This window comes from Molothrus ater, chromosome 4, assembly GCF_012460135.2.
Source record: "Molothrus ater isolate BHLD 08-10-18 breed brown headed cowbird chromosome 4, BPBGC_Mater_1.1, whole genome shotgun sequence".
Classification (NCBI taxonomy): domain Eukaryota; kingdom Metazoa; phylum Chordata; class Aves; order Passeriformes; family Icteridae; genus Molothrus; species Molothrus ater.
Genome location: NC_050481.2, coordinates 54,521,153 through 54,536,164, shown reverse-complemented (window position 1 = coordinate 54,536,164; position 15,012 = coordinate 54,521,153). Strand labels below are relative to the sequence as shown.

The following is a 15,012-nucleotide window of genomic DNA, read 5'->3' as shown; positions in this document are numbered from 1 at the left end:
ATTTATTTTGTGTCTTGAAAAAGTAATCCTTATTAATATGTTTTAAGCAAAAGTAATTATTTTAGTAATAAATAATTGTCTTAGCCAAGAAGTGCAACAAATAGAATGAACAGATAATTATGTTCATTAGGTTTATTACTGTTCTTTGGAAATTTCATCAACCAGATATAAAACCCCTATGTTTTCCTTCCTGTGTTAGCACTCCTTTTATTTGCCAGTCTGTAGTTTTCTGCTCCTATTAGGAATCTGGAAACAATAAGAATCATCCAAAATAAGATTTATTCAGAATTCCTATAGTCAGTAACAGTTTGAGGGAGATTATTCTCAACGTGTTCTCAGTGTGACACTTTATGAGGAGACATCTCCAGGCAAAACTAGTTGCAAGCCTACAGACCAAAAGACCAAAAAAACCCCACTTGTTCTTAGTAATTACTTTCCAAGTATTCTTAAAAGCACAAAGAGGAAAAGAAAACATACCCTTTATACATGGAATTCCAGTGAGGAATAAGAGAGAAAGCAGTATAATTTAAACCAGGAAAATGTCAGTTCTTCATTATTATATTTTCACAGCAAAATGGACATAAGTCAACAGTAAGACATAACCAGAAGCAGGTCAGTGTAATCTAAAGCATTTTTTAGTGAAGAATATACTTCCACTATAAATACAGGAATAAAGCAAACAGAATCAAAATATGACAGGAGCCTACTAAACTGCTGTGAAGAACCCAAACTTTTGAAAATCCTATTCAAAACTAGAACTAATAGCAGTTCTTGAACACTAACAGCAGCAACATGGAATCTATCTTGTAACATATACATGCCTCCCCTGCTTCCCAAGTCACCAGTAACAGCTCAACTAAGTATATTAGTGTATGTAAGTATATTAGGTGAAGCTTTTTGACTTAGAGCAAGTCCTGAAATAAATTTTGGACCAGCAAGTCTGCCAGGCCACTGCAGCATGAAATAAAACCAATTTAAAAGTGATTTTCCAGTAAGCAACAAAACCTTCAGTAGTGGTGTCAAATGAAAGAAAAGGGCACCACAAACTTCCCTATGCTAAGCTGATACAGAAAAGCACCCAAAGATTTTTCCTGTCCAGCTTTCAAAGACATACAAATACTGGGGAAAAGGGCTGTGCCATACTGCATTTTTACTTCACTCATGTCTGGGAATATACTCTCATTTGGTTATTATGAAACCTAGACTAAAGTTAATCTCACTGACAGAAAAAACCCCACCCTATACCATCATCAAAATCCCTGACTCCTTACAAAATGGTCATTTTATCAGTACCAAAAGCAGGAGGAATGGCTTTAGCACCATTTCATCTCAAGACTTTCTCAGAGATTTTCAAATATGACTTCCATAAACATGAGGAGATAGTGACTACACATACAGTGGCCTCTAAGATCAAGGATGAATGGACTAAGGACTGTTAAACAGTACTTCAAAGCCAAAGGAACATCATCATTCTAAGGAATGCACAGTAAGAGACAGAACAACACTGCCCTTTCTGGCTTTTTTGAGCCTCTCCAACATCTTGAAAACTTCCTCAGTTAAAAGTTACATGGTAGAATTCTCTGAATTTTCATTATTTGAGAACCTGTATCAGTTCTCCTGCACTCTAAAGGACAAGAATTAAGTTATATTCCACATCACCTTGTTTCTGGACTTGGCCAAGAAGCCCTGCTAAAGAAGTGGCATCACTTATGTTACACCAATACACAAAGGAGATGGCACTCTACCATACTCTTTACCAAAGTGAAATTATACCAGAACCACACACATGATCCCAGATTTAAAAGAGAGTGAATGCTGCAACTACAGTAAGTAATTACTCCTTCCTAAGAGAAATCTGGCACACCCATTCCACCACCAAGCCTGTTTCCAGTGTATTTAGAAAAACCACTTAACTGTGAAGGTTAAGTTTAAATTACAAATCAAAGCACTGCAAACACTACAGAACTGAAAATTAATGCCTTGGCTTCCAATATACTTCTTCAGTACTTTGGGATTTAAGCATATGTAAAACAAGTGAGAAAAGTTTAATCTTCTGTTTTTTCCATTGTCTGAGCCAAGCATTTCCAAGCCTGGGTGCTCTACAATACTAATGGGAAAAAACATGCACATAATCATAGAATCACAGAATCACAAAATGGTTTCAGGTGGAAGGAATCTTAAAGATCATCTGGTTTCAACCACCCTGCAATGGCCAGGGATGCCACCCACAAGACCAGCCTGCTACAAGCCCCATCCAACCTGGCTTTAAACACTTGCAGGGATGAGGCACTCCCCAACTTCTCCAGGAACCACATTAGCATTCTACCACTCTGACACTGAAACATTTTCTAACACCTACTCCAAATCTCCCCTCTCTCAGTTTAAAAGTAATTTCTCCTTGACCTATCCCTATCTGCCCATGTAAAAAGTCACTCTCCAGTTTTTTTTTAGTTCTCTTTAGGTACTGAAAGGCCACAATAAGGCCTCCCTGGAGCCTTCTCTTCTCCAGGCTGAACAATCCCAACTCTCTCAACCTGTCTAAATAGGAGAGGTGCAGATAATTAGCGAAGGGACTTGAAAGGCAGCAGCTCACTATCAAAAACATATCTACTACTGTATAGCCTTCTATTATCACAATGAAAGAATATATTAATTTTGGAAATATATTTTTCAAATGTTGCTTGCTTTTATTTGTATGAAGTTGACATTAATAGTTTATGTACACCTGCAGTTTGAGCATTAAAGGATTTCTTAACTGCAGAGAAGTATTCATCTTGCTCAGATTGATGAATTTAAGAAAAACAATCATCCCCAAACAGGTTTTAAGACAGCAATTGACCACAAAAATGATGTGACATTACCATATGCAAAATGAAGTTTTCATTAGGTGGCAGCAGGGCAATTTTTAGCGGTATGTCCCTAGGGAGATGCTGTCAATTGTTTTAAAATGTATCTGCAACTTCACAGAGCAAATTCAGAGGAAGCAGGGAAGCTTTCAAGACAGCTTACATGCTTCTGGTAGCTAAAATCCCATTTTTGGAAAGATGTGTAACACTAGTTAAACCCTTTCAGAAACTAAGGGTTAAAGTAGTAAGATAATGCAGGAAAAGCTTTATGCCTGAGGAATGACATTGATACAACCTTTAGATCTTCACATTTTCAGATCACACAACAAGTAATCTTGTTTTCATAAATGTAAGCACCATTTTTTTAACACAATATTCAGGCTACTGCACCTCCCAAATCACTACATAATCAAACCTTTCTGAAGAATTCTATACAGCCCTGGTCCTGGCTTATACAGTTAAAAAAAATACAGAAAATGTATTTTTCTGTACTGGTTCCTAGAATGTGCGGCAAGGTCCTGTAACTTTAGATATTTCAGGTACAGCTCTAAAAGATATTAAATATACGATGCCCTTCACATTTTCTCAACATCCAAATTTGTATGACCAAAAGTTTACTGCCTGTACGACTTAAAGCTAGCTATAATCCATTTTAAAAAGACTAAAATATTCTTCTGTTTTTATTTTCTGCCTAGATAAAAGGATTTTATCAGATTACAGAACAAAAAGCTCTTTTCCATTAGTTTTCAACACAGACTTTAAACAGCAAACTAGAGGATAGTTTTGAACAAGTTTGCCCTGCTATAAATACCCAGGTGTTCCTTGTATATTAGATATTCCCTGTTTACTGGTCCTCAAAATTTTTCTTAAGGCTAAGGAGGCTCTGCACATCTGTTATCACTGCTTTTGGTTCTGAGGAAGACTTTTAAAGCCATCAGTCTACCAAAAAAAAAAAAGTGATTTTCAACTGCAGCACTAAAAAGCTTTACAACCTCTGAGAGGTTTCAGCACCAAAGAAACACAAGACTCTACCTTTCAAGTTTGAGTATCACTAAAAGCTAATCAGATGTCAGAACCGTATCTGACATTTCGACTCCTTTTATCTGTAGCAGTACGTTTCATAAAACATGAACAAGTTCATACTTTGTAGCTGCCATCTACACAGACAGCTAAATAAATTATTTGGAACCACCACTTCAGTTTGTGGATTAGTACACATCTGTCCTCCCATTAAAGCTCTATCTTCCTCTACCAGAAACCTAGCAATTATAAGGTCAATGGAAGCTGGGGCCTGGAAACAGTACTGGATTTTTGAAGTGGAAGAAGCTGCAAAATTCTCTTCACATTTTGCACTCATTAAGCAAACATAATATTCATCACATTAGTTTTGCTGACAGTTTGTGAAGTATTCTTACACAATTTATTTCTCACACACAACCATGACCTTTAAAATAATGCAGTATCATATAGATATGAACTCACCTGTGTTGTTTTACCAGACCCAGTCTCTCCAACCAGCACAAATGACTGATGCCTAACCAAAATATCCGTAAATCTTTCCTTATATTCCCAGACAGGAAGTTGTAGCCTTTTTTTCAGGATATCATAATATCGTGGGGTATGTGGCAGATTTGTGAAAGGGTTAATACTGTGTGGAATCATTGCTGGCTTTATAGCTGGTAACCCAGCAGATGCATAATAAGTGGAGTTGGATGTAGGTCGCAGATCTTTCTCCTTGTCCCTCTCTCTGTCACGATCTCTATCTCTGTCACGGTCCCTGTCCCGATCCTTGGAACGGTCATCTCGGTCCCTGTCCCGGTCCCGATCTTTCCTAAAATGGGTTAAGAGACACAGGAGAAAATGAGACACTTGAATATTTAAATGCAGAGGAGGAATTTGAATACAAAGCAACCCTAAAGGTGCCCAACCCCAATCTTCAAAGTCTTGGAGGCAGCTACCTGGAAGGATAAGCACCAAGGAGTAACAACAGTACATATGATGCATACTCAGCACTAGATAGACATAGCTACACTTATTGTACCTAAACACAGCAATAGCTCCTCTCATTACAGGCAAGACTGAATAAAGCTATCACATGGAGAGATGAATGTTTTAACTCTCTTCATCTAATGATTATAAAGAATCAGCTGTGCAGCGTAGATATCTCACCTCTCCCCATCCTTACTTGCTGCTGCAGAAAAATAAGAGGACACTAGTGTTTTTGCCTACCTACCAAAGGAATTATACCCACTCAAAAAAACTAACTCAAGATAATAAGCCATGGAAGCAAAGTTTGATTTCATTATTCCACAATTACTCTGTAGCTTTATTTTTGTTTCAAGTCTTACACAAAATTCTGACTTCATCAACTTTGGTTGTTGAGTCTGAAACTTAAGACTGAAAACCAGCTACTACAGTTCACAGAATCAGAATAATCTAGGCTGGAAATGAGCCTTAAGATCATGGAGTTCAACTGTTAACCCAACACTATCAAGCTGCACAGTATCTTCTCCAGTATCACCTCCTACCACACGCCTGAACAGCATTTATGTATTTGCATTTGTTCCAAATATTAAGTAGAAAAATTCACTGCATGTGCAAAAGAAAAACAATATTCTCAAACTCTGACCTCAGTCTTTTCGAGAGTTTCTGATTCTGCAAGTACATGTACTTGTTCCTGCACATAATCCCACTCTTGCTACAAACAAACTTACAAAAGAATCCTTAGTTTGACCCAAAACTTACAGCTTTTTTTTAAAAATTCCCAATTCAGGACTTGGAAACAAGCCCTGCTTTACAAAAACAATCAATTTCATTTTAAACTAGATCCAGTTAAAAAGACTAATGGCATCTTTGCCTACAAAACTGAAGACATCCTCAGCTTTCTCTCTTTTTGTACATTAACTGAAATCCCATCAATAAGGCAAAACAAACTAAGTCAACACCAGTTTTATGGTAAATGTACACAAAGACATTTCTAGGATATATTAAGCAAAAAACCAAAACCTTGCCTCCTTCTTCACCAAGACTCAGGCAGGTCTAGAGACCATGTCCAAAGAAAACTCTTGCCAACACTCCTCTCCACAGCTTTTTTGTTTTAAACATGCATTTGGCACTCAAATGTAACTACTGAAATAATACCAAATTCTGACCTATAGAAGATGCAGTAATCAAGATTATATTAGCACTGATTCTATAAATTTTAATTTAAATGTGCTGTGCTTTGGAAACCATTACCACTACTCTTCCTGTATAAATGAATGTAATGTATGCAGCCTTTTTTTTTCTTCTCAGTACTCTAGCTTTAGCATTACTTCTAACACAGTCAAATATTGTACAAGCTGTAAAACGCCAGGCAGATAGTGCAGAACCCAATAGGTTCATATTCTCCATAAGGAAGTTACCCCAGGAACTAGGCTCCATTATGCTGCTCAGAAAGCTCTAAGAGTCTAATAGCATTTATCAGACAGCAACAAAGCTCTGGGCTTGGCTGATGAGCTGTTCACCTTCTACACAGCTAGAGGTACCAGGACATACAAGTGCATGGGCAGACAGTAACATCACTGGCAGGAAAAAGAAATAAAGGTATAAAAGCAATTCAAGAATGGTAAAGCCAGGGTAAAATTCAACAACACACTTCACTAAAGGCAGAATAAGTCACACTACTAATGTGCAGGTTGGGTTTTTTACAGTTTTCTTTTGTATATATATGTTTCTGAAGGAAACATATCCTTCACTGGTATCTCCAGTTAAAGTGCAAATAAACCACACCAACAAAATCTATTCCACAACCATTTACCTAAACAGTATCATGTCAGCAGCTTCTGCATTACAGACCATCAAGTGTACCTACCCACAAGCTTCAGCCCCCCTGAGGCAGCCCTAGAGCTAAAATGAACAGATCCCCACTGCTGCCTACCCTTCCCAGGTGTCAGCACAAGCATTTCACCAGCCTTGTGAAGAACCAACCTTCCCACCTGCAATAATTTTAACTTGGATCAGGATCTCTGATCTGGCCTCCTAAACACTCTCTTGTAGCACTTATTTTGTGTTGGTAGTTACTAGCACGGGCTTAAAACAAACAAAAATACCTCACAATCAAACAGTGAATTAAATGGACTACAAATACAATCCATCATGGGAAGTGCCATTAATCCTCCATTTCTCAGTTTCTTCATTCAACTCTTACAGCTTTTATACTGTACAAACAGAAGGGAAACCTACCAAGCTCTATGTACATTTCAGAAGTAAAAACTATTTATGTGTTAATGGAGTTGAGTCTATTTCTTTTTTCAAAAAGTAGAAGAGAAGTGGGGCAACCAGATCCTACCACAGAAACGACACAACATACAACTTGCCTTCAAACTTACTCTCTAACACTTACAATTACACAGCAGCACTTTCTTTCCCTGAAACTGTTTACCAATCTTCCATTATTACTGAAGCTTAGCAGACACACATCCCCTGGTCAACAAGGAAAAAGAACAAAGACAGCTATGCTGCCATATTAATTTCCTTAACTTTCTAAAAATGTGGCTTGGCAGTTCTTTACTTATAAACTGTCACATTTTAGCTGCTTTTTCATTATTGCACAGAGAAAACAGAACTCAAACACAAAAATTTACACTAAAGTAATAATTTAATCACATTTGTCTTACACCTGAAACCTGTAACAGCCTTTGTGATCAGAAGGGCTGGGATTTTTTGCTCTGCTTCTAAGTGCAAAAGTCTGGCCTGCTATTTGCTTTCACTTCCCTACATTCACACACATATGAACAACGTATATGAACATACACAGATGAACAAAAGAAGCTCTATAGCAATCACTAAATAAGCATGCTTTTTTTGATTAGAAATCATATAAAAAAGAAAAAAAAGGACTCAAGGTAAACACTGATCATCACAGTGAAAGTTTAAGCCCATCTAGGAGATCATTAGTATTCTTCTCCATTACTAAACACAGCAATATTTGATGCAAAAAAGGCAATACAGCTAAAGGAATTTCTGTTCTATAGAGAAGTCAACCAAATTCAATTAGTCTGAATTATCCATCCCACTAGACCACTAACTCTGACATTACACAACTCAAATATATTTGAAAAGAAATTAACGTATTTTAAAATAGTATGTATAGAATTCACAGAAACACTGTAACCAAAAACCTTCCCTACAACTTCTATTTTTCCAAAATGTTTTTTTACTTCACAGACAATACTCCAAGTCTAGAAGAAAACAGATGTCATGCAGATGTTTAAGGTTACACCAACAATTACAAACATGTTGGCCAAGTAGAGCTCATGTGGCACTGCTGCCATGTAGAGCTACTAACAGAGGCCTCCATTAAAGAGGAACTGAAAAATCCAGGTTCGCTTGAAGTAACTTCCATATTTGTCACGTAGTCCAGTTTGGACGCAAGCGCTGAATGTGAAGTGGTAACCATGCAAGGAGCTCATCCAGCTTAATCCAGCTCCACAACCACCCAAACTGCAGAAAGGCTCTCTCAGCACAGGAAAGCAGGTACACACACGCTTTTAACAAGACTCCACACATCCTCCTTGTGGCCTTGCATAAGCTGCAAAACCAAACTACTCTAAAATAAACCAACCATGTAGCATTAGTATGACTCGTGCTAAGTGAATTAAGATTGGAGGTCATCTGAGAAAAAGTCATGCTCAGTAATTATGCTTATAGTGAGTTTTTCTCAGTCCTATATCATTTAATGCTTTTACCAGCAGAGGAGGAAACAAAGAAGGGGCACAAGACCAACATTTCCACAGTCTTTAGGTGCCATAAAGGGCAATGTCTTCTAGTTTAACACCGGTGGGAATTCACTGCAGTACATACAAACTGGTAGGACTAAGAGCGCAGAATAACTTTCATGATAAGTAAAAACAATGACAAATAAAGCCACACCAAAACTATAAAACCCACCAACAAGGAACTACTGACCTGTGATTATCTTTACAACCAGTTGGAACAGTTTTACCACGTTTAAATAACGTCCCGTTTTGACATAACCACTTGATAATTTTACAGAAGCCTCTATGTACAGAAAAACTGTGTATGTACAGCATTTCTGTACACTCAGAGGAACTATTTCAATCGCTGGGAAATCCTACAAAAATGCATTAACTAACGCAAATAGCTCGATATATTTTTAGGAACGTGATTATGATGATCCTACAGACAGGAAGTAAGAGTTGAATAATAAACGCTTGTTTTGTTTAGCTGAGAAAAATGAATCAAACTCTACGGGCTAAAAACTGAAGCTGTATAAGCTTACCTTAAAAAGGCAAGTTTTGCAAAGGCTGTTTGTCAGTGAATATTAACTGCTATATTAGACTTAGAGTTATCATAACCTTTGAGACCTGAAGGATTTCTCTTAGATAAATAGTCCAAAACAACGCTGATGGACTTAAGCAATTGTTTAATTCACGGAAGTCTCCTGCGCTCCATAAAGAAGGCCAAATAAACACTGCATTTCTTTGTACTCCTTGAAACTTCAGAAATTTACTTTTAAGAGCTGCCTGCCTTTCCTCCCCCTCCTGCGCAACTAGAGAAGAAAAGATTATACGTAAAGAAAGCTCTAAAGCAACGCTGAATTTAAGAACAGCATCAGCGCATTGTCTGTGCTCCGGCAATTACATTAACCTCAACAAAAATATGCTGAAGCGTGTGCAGTACGGTCCTAAAACTTCAACCTTCGCAAAACTAAGAAAAAAATAAACACTCCCTTGCCCCCTACCTCAAAACCCACCTCACCATCGATTCTTACTCCAAGCCAAGCACACCACCGAGGGTGACTGGGTACAAGACGTTAACAAAGGAACAACGCTCCCACCAGTGCAGGCACTAACAACACGGGCTGCACAAACCTCGTGCTCACCTCTAGGCCCACCTTTGCCAGACCCTTCAAGCCAAAGAACAAGCAAACAAATACAAAGAAAGGTGGCAGAAGGAATGGGAAGGGTGAACCACAAATATGAAGGCGAAGCACCGCAAACAAAGCGTGGCGCGGGGCCGCGGGCCCAGCAGCGCGCCTCCCCCGCCACGGGCGCCCAGCCCAGCCCCGTGCCCAGGCGGCCGGGCCGGCGCCTTCCTCCCTCCCTGCCCCCTCCCGGCGCCGCCGCACGAGGCTCTCCCGCCCGCCCGCTCCGCCACCATCCGCCCCCCCGAGGGGCCCGCCCGCCGGGCCGCCCGATTCCGAGCCAGGCCCAGCGCTCCGGAGAGCCGCGACACCTCGGGGCCTGCTCGGCCGAAGCGGATCCGCTGCAGCCTCTCCCTGCCTCGCACGGCGGCCACCCCGCGCCCCGGCGAGTTCCAGCCCCGGAAGGGCGGCCGGAGCCGGGGATGGGGTGCGGATGGCGCGGGAGCCGCCGCGATCCCCCCCACCTGCCTCGCCGCGGCCCGCGCCGCCCCTCACCCGTCAGTGGTGCGTTTCTTGCTGGAGCTGTAATCGTCGCCCAGATCGAGGCGGTGGCGCTTGGACATGGCGATGGCGGTCGGTCGGTCTATCTGTCTGTCTGGCTAGCGGTCGGTCGGTCCGTCCGGGTGCGGCGGGCGCGCTGCGCTCCCTCCCCGAGCGGCGGCACGGCGAGGCACGGCCGACAAAATGGCGGCCGGAAGGAAGCGCCGGGAGCGCGCGAGGTGCTGGCGCGCGGGCCCGTTGGCCAAAGCCTCCCCTGGGCGCGAGCCCCGCCCGCCGCGCGCGCTCCCGCGGCGGCGCGAGGGGAGCGGGCTGAGGGCGCGCCGGGAGAGCCCCCATGGCGGGATCGGTGGATCGCAGCGTCACCGGGGTGGAAAGGAGCCCTGAGGTCATCCAGTGCAAGCGTCCAGCCAGCACTACCACCGTAACTACTCAGTCACATCACCTGGTGCCAGACCCAAACACCTCGAACGCCTCCGGGGATAGTGACTCCACCACCTCCATGGGCCGCTTATTCCAGTGCCTGAGCACCCTCACACTGGAAGATTTTTTTCTAATATCTAATCTGAATCTCCCTCGTCTCAGCTTGAGTCGATTTCCTCCGGCCGTCTCGCTGCAGGCCCTAGCAGAAGAGACCAGATGCCACCGGGCTGCAGCCTCCTGTAGGGAGCCATTGGGCTCCCCCTGAGGCTCCTCCAGGCAGAACAGCCCCAGCTCCCCGGGCCGTTCCTCACAAGACATGGCTTCCAGACCTTTCACAAGCTCTCTGCCCTTCTCTGATCACACTCCAGCGCCTCACACAGTGCTCGCTCCCTGTCCCTCTTCGGTCCTGCTCGAGGTTACACCCTTTGCTCAGCTGCTGGAATGAGCGCTGGCTCCTGCTGCCTGGCTCTCGGAGCAAGGGTGCTTCCACACAGCTAACAAACATGAAAATAGTCAGGAGACATCACCTAGCAGCAGTGACCTGTTCCACAAGTACAGCCAGCTCAGCAGGTGGGGCTTTGCCCATAGATTCCAGTTCCAAAGATTTGTTGGTATTACTTTAATACAGTTATTAAAGTATTTAATGTAGACAAATCCATAGGTTATTTTCTTTAATAGAAGAACATTTTTCTCCCTAGTTTTAAATAACATAACAAAATGGCACACACAGCTCTACTGGAGTTCTAGATGTTAGTGTAATAAAATAAGATTTTTCTGCTTAGAGTTATCAACCAAAATAAATATTCCTGGAAACTGGAGTTTGAACTTTTCCTGTGAAGCTGGAAGAAATTTTTAAAGTTATACTACAAAAAATATTGGAATATCTATGTCAGTGGTTTCCAGAGGATAAACACTACAGAGTAATTCTCTCTATCCTAAATATCAAGCTTACTTGTTATGCTGTGGTAGTCTACACAGACCTGCATTGGCTGAATGCAGCTAAGGGAAGACTTTCTACATATCTTTCCAAGTGAGTTTTAAATTATGTCTATCTTAAACAAAAGCAAGTGTACATTGAAATAGGGTACTTGAATAGGACACATTCAAGAGGGGAGAAAATAGTGGCTAGGTCTCCCTGGAAAGTGGCAAGAATGGGAAGAATATAAAAGCATTACATGCATTAGTTGGGATGAGAAGCTAGTGCTGGAGGTTCTGAGAAGGCTGCAGGGGTGCAACAATGGGAGCGTGGAGAACTCCCAGCTGTGTTTCAGATCTTTATTTCTCCTCCCTGTGCACACCAGCATAAATCTACTTATGGTCTTGCTTTAGGTTACCCTATGGCCAATATCAGGGAATTTTCTGCTTTAGGAGGTAAGAAAAAAGCAGGTGTCTCAGCTGGTATGAAATCTGAGGCTACAGCTCAGAAACAAATGCAGAAAAGAGGAGAAGATTTTGTGCTAGTTGGGGTGAACAAGCACTTGTGTGCTATGCCCCAGGCATATCCCACAAACCAGTTCACTCTGTTAACAATTGTTAACTTCACAAACTTCTGAACTCATCCTCCATGCAACTGTGCTTTGAGCTATCTGACTGCATAATAACTGATCTGGTCCCACCCCAAAGGGTTTACAACATAAGAGCTTCCTCCTGGAAGCACACACATGCCTTATTTTGCTAATGCAAATAATCCTTTTAACTTCAAAGGGATTAACAAGGAAGGAGTAGCAAAACTAAGCATGTAGGTAAGTGTTTGCAGGATCACTGCCTAAATATGAGACAAGAGAAAAGAAGAGTGGTAAGCACAGATTGACATAATGGCAAAGTGATAAACATTACGTCAAAAGCCTAAAGGATGAAAGGAATATGTAAAATAGGGCACATTTAAGCATATTTTCTGCCTTTTCAAAGGCATTTGTTAAGAAAGAGGTTTTTATTTCCCCCCCAAGGTCTTTAATATCCATGTACAAAAGTAAAAATCTTGGGTTACTGAAATAGAGCACATTTGTATGCGCTTCCATTTGACTATCCAGTCTTTTACCCTCTGTTTCTTACTGCAGCATGATGGGAGGTGCAGGTTGGAGACAGAGACGACACACACTCAATGGTCCTTGTGACAAACAGCCTCAAGTTTATTCCCACAGCTCCTTTAGAGGAGCTCCAATTTCCCTGGCTTACACGTGTCATTCAGTGAGGCCTTAGCACCCTCCAGCTCTCTGGCCAATGATACATCTGCATTTAGGGCTGAATGACTTTGGCTGAGCGTGTGTAGATTGGCTATCCCTGTGTAGATTTGAATCCAACCTATCCTTGCCCACCCAGGGACTGTAATGCTACATCTTACCCTAGTTTTAAAATCACTGGTATCAGAATCCTGTTAGCCAACTTGCAGTGAATATTTCTTTACATTTGGCACGGGCATATTTATTATGCTATTGGGGTTGAAAGGAGCATTAACACTTAAAACTGAAACAATGGCTTAGGGGAATAACATCATGTATATTTTTTTCCTGATTGTGCATTGCCTTCTCTCTTAAAGAATAAGCATGGGTCTCAGACCAGCTGTGATTCAGTGACCCTGGAACCCTCACCTGTGTGGTGTGAGGTTTCTGACAGAGAAGTCTGGTGTCACAGTGTTACAGTTTAGGTTATTATTGCCTGAGGCTAATTGCTTCACCCCTTTCTAGAGATTACAGAGTCTGTAAAGCACATGAGATCTATGCAGTCTAGCTTCTTAGGCAAAACTCACCTTCTTCACTGGCTTAAGCTCTAACAGGGGATGGTGAAGAGAAACCACAAACCTCTGTTGCAATGGAAACCATAATACTGAGTAGAGTGTTAAGACAGACAGCTAAGAAAGGTTAAATCTTCTAAAAGATGTGTGTTAGAGCCCTAAAACCTGTGTATTATGTATTTCTTTTATGATATGGCTGGTAGAGGACCCCAAGCTACAGCCTATGTATGCTCCCAATGCATGGACAGACTTGTGCTGCCATTTTTTTTTTATTTTTAATCATTTCCTTTCTAAAAACACATGTAACTCCTATTTTTAATAGATATACAAAACATTATATTTAAAAATTTCCTGAAATTAAATTAAAATATTAAAATTAAATTCTTATTATAATTATAATTGCAATTGCTGTTTAAATCGCTGTTTAAAAATGTGTAATAAAATGTGTATAAAAATGGGTAATACCCTTAGAAAATTATCAGGAGTCTTAAATGCAAATGTGACAAGCTCTCATTCTATTCTCCCCCACCAAGCCCATGTGAATAAATGGATATTATCCTCATGTTCTGTCATATCATCAGGGAAAGAATCCTTGAGACAAGAACCCACAATCAGAGCATGTTTAAAAAGTCAGACTTCCACATCGTTCAAATTAAAAATATGAAGATGAATGCATCAACTGATCTCAATTTCTGCAGTGAAGAAAAGAGGCAGCTTCTCTATAATTACAGAAGCTAAACTTTGCAACACTTCAAGTATATATAAATCAGGACTTTGAATTGCTCTGGGAAGTGTGCTGCAGGAAGACAGCATGGCAACAGCACTATTGCAGTGACAGCAAACTTTATCAGCCATACAGACACGCTTCTGAATTTTGTGAGTGATATTAAACATTATCCCATATAGAACACACCACTGTGACTGAATCTGCAGGTCAGAAAGGTCTGAATGACTTCAGTAAAGTTTCATAAAGAAGAAGAGAGAGGAAGAGAAATATTGCAGCTTTTGTATCTACTAGAACATTAACTAGAGTAAAAAATCACTTTTTAAAACAAGCTCCATTCTGTAGAAGGAAACATTGTAGACAACCAGCTGCTGTTCTAAGCCCCTCAGTCACCTGTTGAGGCCTTATGATCATCTTTAATCCCCTCAGAGAAACCCTGCAAGAGCAGGTATTCATTATGTGCTTTGAAGAGAAATCAAAGAAATAGTGAAAAAGCAAACCATCACCTCCAAGTAAATTATATTACATGTCTAATTTATATTTACACAGAATTCACACATTGTTCTCATAACTTCCAGGTCTTCATGGTTAAAGTGGCATTGTTTAATGACTTCTGCATTTGGAAACATCTGAAACTAAAGGTTAATATGTTGCATGTGAAGGCAGTTTATCTTTTAAATTCCTTAAAATCTATGCCAAGTCTGAAATCTTGTGAGAAGATCCCTAAATATAAGGTGTTTTTAGGAAGTAGTAGCTATTTCACAAAGAACTGTTTAAAGCCAGACAAGATCACAATTTCAAGCATGTTGCTTAATCTTGTGCTAGAATATTAAAAGAAAACCCAATGCAAGTTTTTCAGCTG

General features: G+C 40.8%; 1 protein-coding gene across 1 annotated transcript in view; it reads right to left on the bottom strand.

Annotated features, from left to right (window-relative positions):
* Positions 1-10,458, bottom strand: part of DHX15 (DEAH-box helicase 15) — a 50,322-nt gene extending 39,864 nt beyond the window's left edge. The window contains exons 1-2 of the mRNA XM_036382763.2: positions 10,270-10,458; positions 4,329-4,677 (exon numbers count right to left, since the gene is read on the bottom strand). Of these exons, the coding sequence (XP_036238656.1) occupies positions 4,329-4,677; positions 10,270-10,337 (417 nt within the window). The 5' untranslated portion in view covers positions 10,338-10,458. The remainder of the gene's footprint in view (positions 1-4,328; positions 4,678-10,269) is intronic.
* Between the last annotated feature and the right edge of the window lie 4,554 nt (positions 10,459-15,012).